Raw genomic sequence first — 2,365 nt, 5'->3', positions numbered from 1 at the left:
AATAATCTAATTGTTTTATTAGGATGTTTTGGGGGGGTTATTTTGACATATATTGGCTTCAATACACAGGCAATTCACAACACACAGCAAAACATCTGTTTAACACGTATTCAACATTGCATCATAATATCCAAATATTATTGTTATCCTAATAGTATTTAAATATTGCACAGATAAAATGATGCGTTGCCTCTTTCAAGGTAACCTTATCCCCAGGCTAAATGCCTTTGGGGAGGAATTGTCTGCTGTGCAAGACTACTTTCAAGGCAAGCTCGTCTCCTAAACTCAGTAATACCATTCAGCTGAAAGAAAATCCTGATTCAAGTTCTCCCTATGGTGATATAAGAATGTTCTGCATCTTAGACCATGAAATCAAGGTCAATCATCAACCTTTAACGGGGCAACAGGGTTGAAAAGTGGTCTTTCCCGACGCAGCTGCAGTTTACCAGAACTCATCTCAAAGTCCTTCTTAGTGCCGTTGAGGGCTTGTAGGCTGCCTGTCCGTACATCATAGCCATATGACCGCAGTGTTTGGATCCGGTAACTTACAATCTGTGTGGTCAGCTCCAGAACGGTCGGAGTCTGTGTAATCTGAGCCATAGTGACTCCAGCTCTGAGCAGGCCTTCGAAGCGTTCAGCCAGGATGACCTCAGGGTAGTAAAGCAAGGCTGGGCAGTTGAGGACCATGTCCCGGAGCTCAGCCTCTGAGCAGCCCAGGGTCTCCTGCGAGTAGGCCAGGGTGTGGCGCATGCTGTCCGGGTTGAGCTCGACAACATACCCCCTGAGTTTGGAGAGGAGGCGGAGGAGCTCTGAGGTGGTGAAACCCCGGTCTCTGAGGAACAGCAGGTTGTCCCTCAGCACCTCCGGGGGCTTGAGGAGGACAAAGGGGTTCTGACTGAGCAGCTTCTGCAGCCAGATCTTCATGTTAGCTGCGTCACCCCCCAGCTCCAGATAGGCCTGCTGCAGGGTGCAGACCATCTCCTTGTTCTGCCCCACGGGGCAGCTGAAACTCTGGGGGGCGCTGGCCATCAGCTTGGTGACAATGCGCTTGTTTAGGTGTAAACTCTGGAAAAAGTCGATGTTGGCCCTCTGGTTGGCGTGGTGACTGGAGGTAAAGAAGGAGGCGGGAAACTTCTCAATGATGCCCACTAGGTCTCTCTCTCTGGGGCAGATGGACCTCCACAGTTCCCTCTGGGCCTGCTGCTGCTCCGGGCTGCAGAGGACCGCCTCGGGGTAGAGCTCCAGGACCCGGGCAATCATGGGCCCCTCTGCTCCCATGTCCCGCAGCAGGCTGGCAGTCTCACTCACATAGGCAGGGCTCTGATGCAGGACCCAGCCCTTGAGCTGGCGGATCTTCTGGATGTCCACAGAAAGGTCATAGAGGGCTTCCACGGTCACCTGGTTCTCTGCTGTGCCTCCTGGGTTTGAGAAGACCCTGAGAGGGGGGAGACGTCGAATCCACTGACAGTGGCGGCATAGCAACGTTGTGACTAATCGCAACATGTGTGCACAGTCACAGACCATGCAGGTCTGACCTAGGGGTGATATAACAAAAATAGTAATATGACCTTTCCTTTTCTAGATAGCTTGCTACAGACTCGACTATAAAAAATACAAAACATATATTTTTTTGTGAATCAAAACAAAGGGAACATAAACTCAGCACTTAACAAATTAGTAATAATGAAGAATTGTACAAATATCACATCAGTCATATGGTCATAACATTGGTCTGTCAATGTCTGAGTTAGTCATCTAGCTAAGGTTAGCTAAATTAGCTAGCTGCCTTGACAGCTATGATAGGTTGCTAAAGGCAAGCAGGATCAATTGTGATGACATCTGACGATGCTGGGAAGACAAAACTTTTGCAAACTGACAACTGATTCAATTAAAATGCATGTTCATTCACTTCCCTTGTACTTTCCAAACAGAAACAAAAGAGAAGTACATCACAGTACCTGAGTTTGTTAGCAGCGTTCAGCGGATGTGACGTTTCGTTATGAAACTGATCTTTGCTTCTTTGGTGTATGGCTGTGTGGTACTAGCTGCAGATACACCACAGCGCAACTAAGTGTACAAGAACGGTAATGCACAGCTGACACTATGCAAAAATCTAAACTCATCACTCCAGCCGCTGAAAGGCAGACTAAAACTATTCCAGCTTAAAATGGATACTAAACTAAGTTTACATAGATCATATAGATCACAGAAGAGATGTAATGTAGCAATGCTTTTCTTCTGCTTCTGACTAAACTTGCTTGTAGGAAGCAGAGCAGTAACAACCCCCAGTATCCTTCTCTTATCTTCTTATCTTTACAGAGCTCTGGTCTTGCACCATACACTTCCAGTAATTAGGGTATTTTGG

At 47.1% G+C, this 2,365-nt stretch overlaps 1 protein-coding gene across 1 annotated transcript; it reads right to left on the bottom strand.

The window, feature by feature from the left end:
* Positions 1-2,062, bottom strand: mterf2 (mitochondrial transcription termination factor 2). The gene is made up of 2 exons (XM_020457023.2): positions 1,959-2,062; positions 1-1,535 (listed from the first exon to the last, which is right to left on the bottom strand). The coding sequence occupies exon 2, from the start codon at positions 1,522-1,524 to the stop codon at positions 379-381; it is 1,146 nt and encodes a 381-aa protein (XP_020312612.1). The 5' UTR covers positions 1,525-1,535; positions 1,959-2,062; the 3' UTR covers positions 1-378.
* Between the last annotated feature and the right edge of the window lie 303 nt (positions 2,063-2,365).

Source organism: Oncorhynchus kisutch, linkage group LG22 (assembly GCF_002021735.2).
Source record: "Oncorhynchus kisutch isolate 150728-3 linkage group LG22, Okis_V2, whole genome shotgun sequence".
In the NCBI taxonomy this organism is placed as follows: Eukaryota; Metazoa; Chordata; class Actinopteri; order Salmoniformes; family Salmonidae; genus Oncorhynchus; species Oncorhynchus kisutch.
This window is presented reverse-complemented; position numbering and strand designations above follow the sequence as displayed.

Excerpts from the sequence above, each read along its gene's own strand:
- mterf2 (XM_020457023.2), bottom strand. The coding sequence starts at position 1,524 with ATGGTCTGTGACTGTGCACACATGTTGCGATTAGTCACAACGTTGCTA.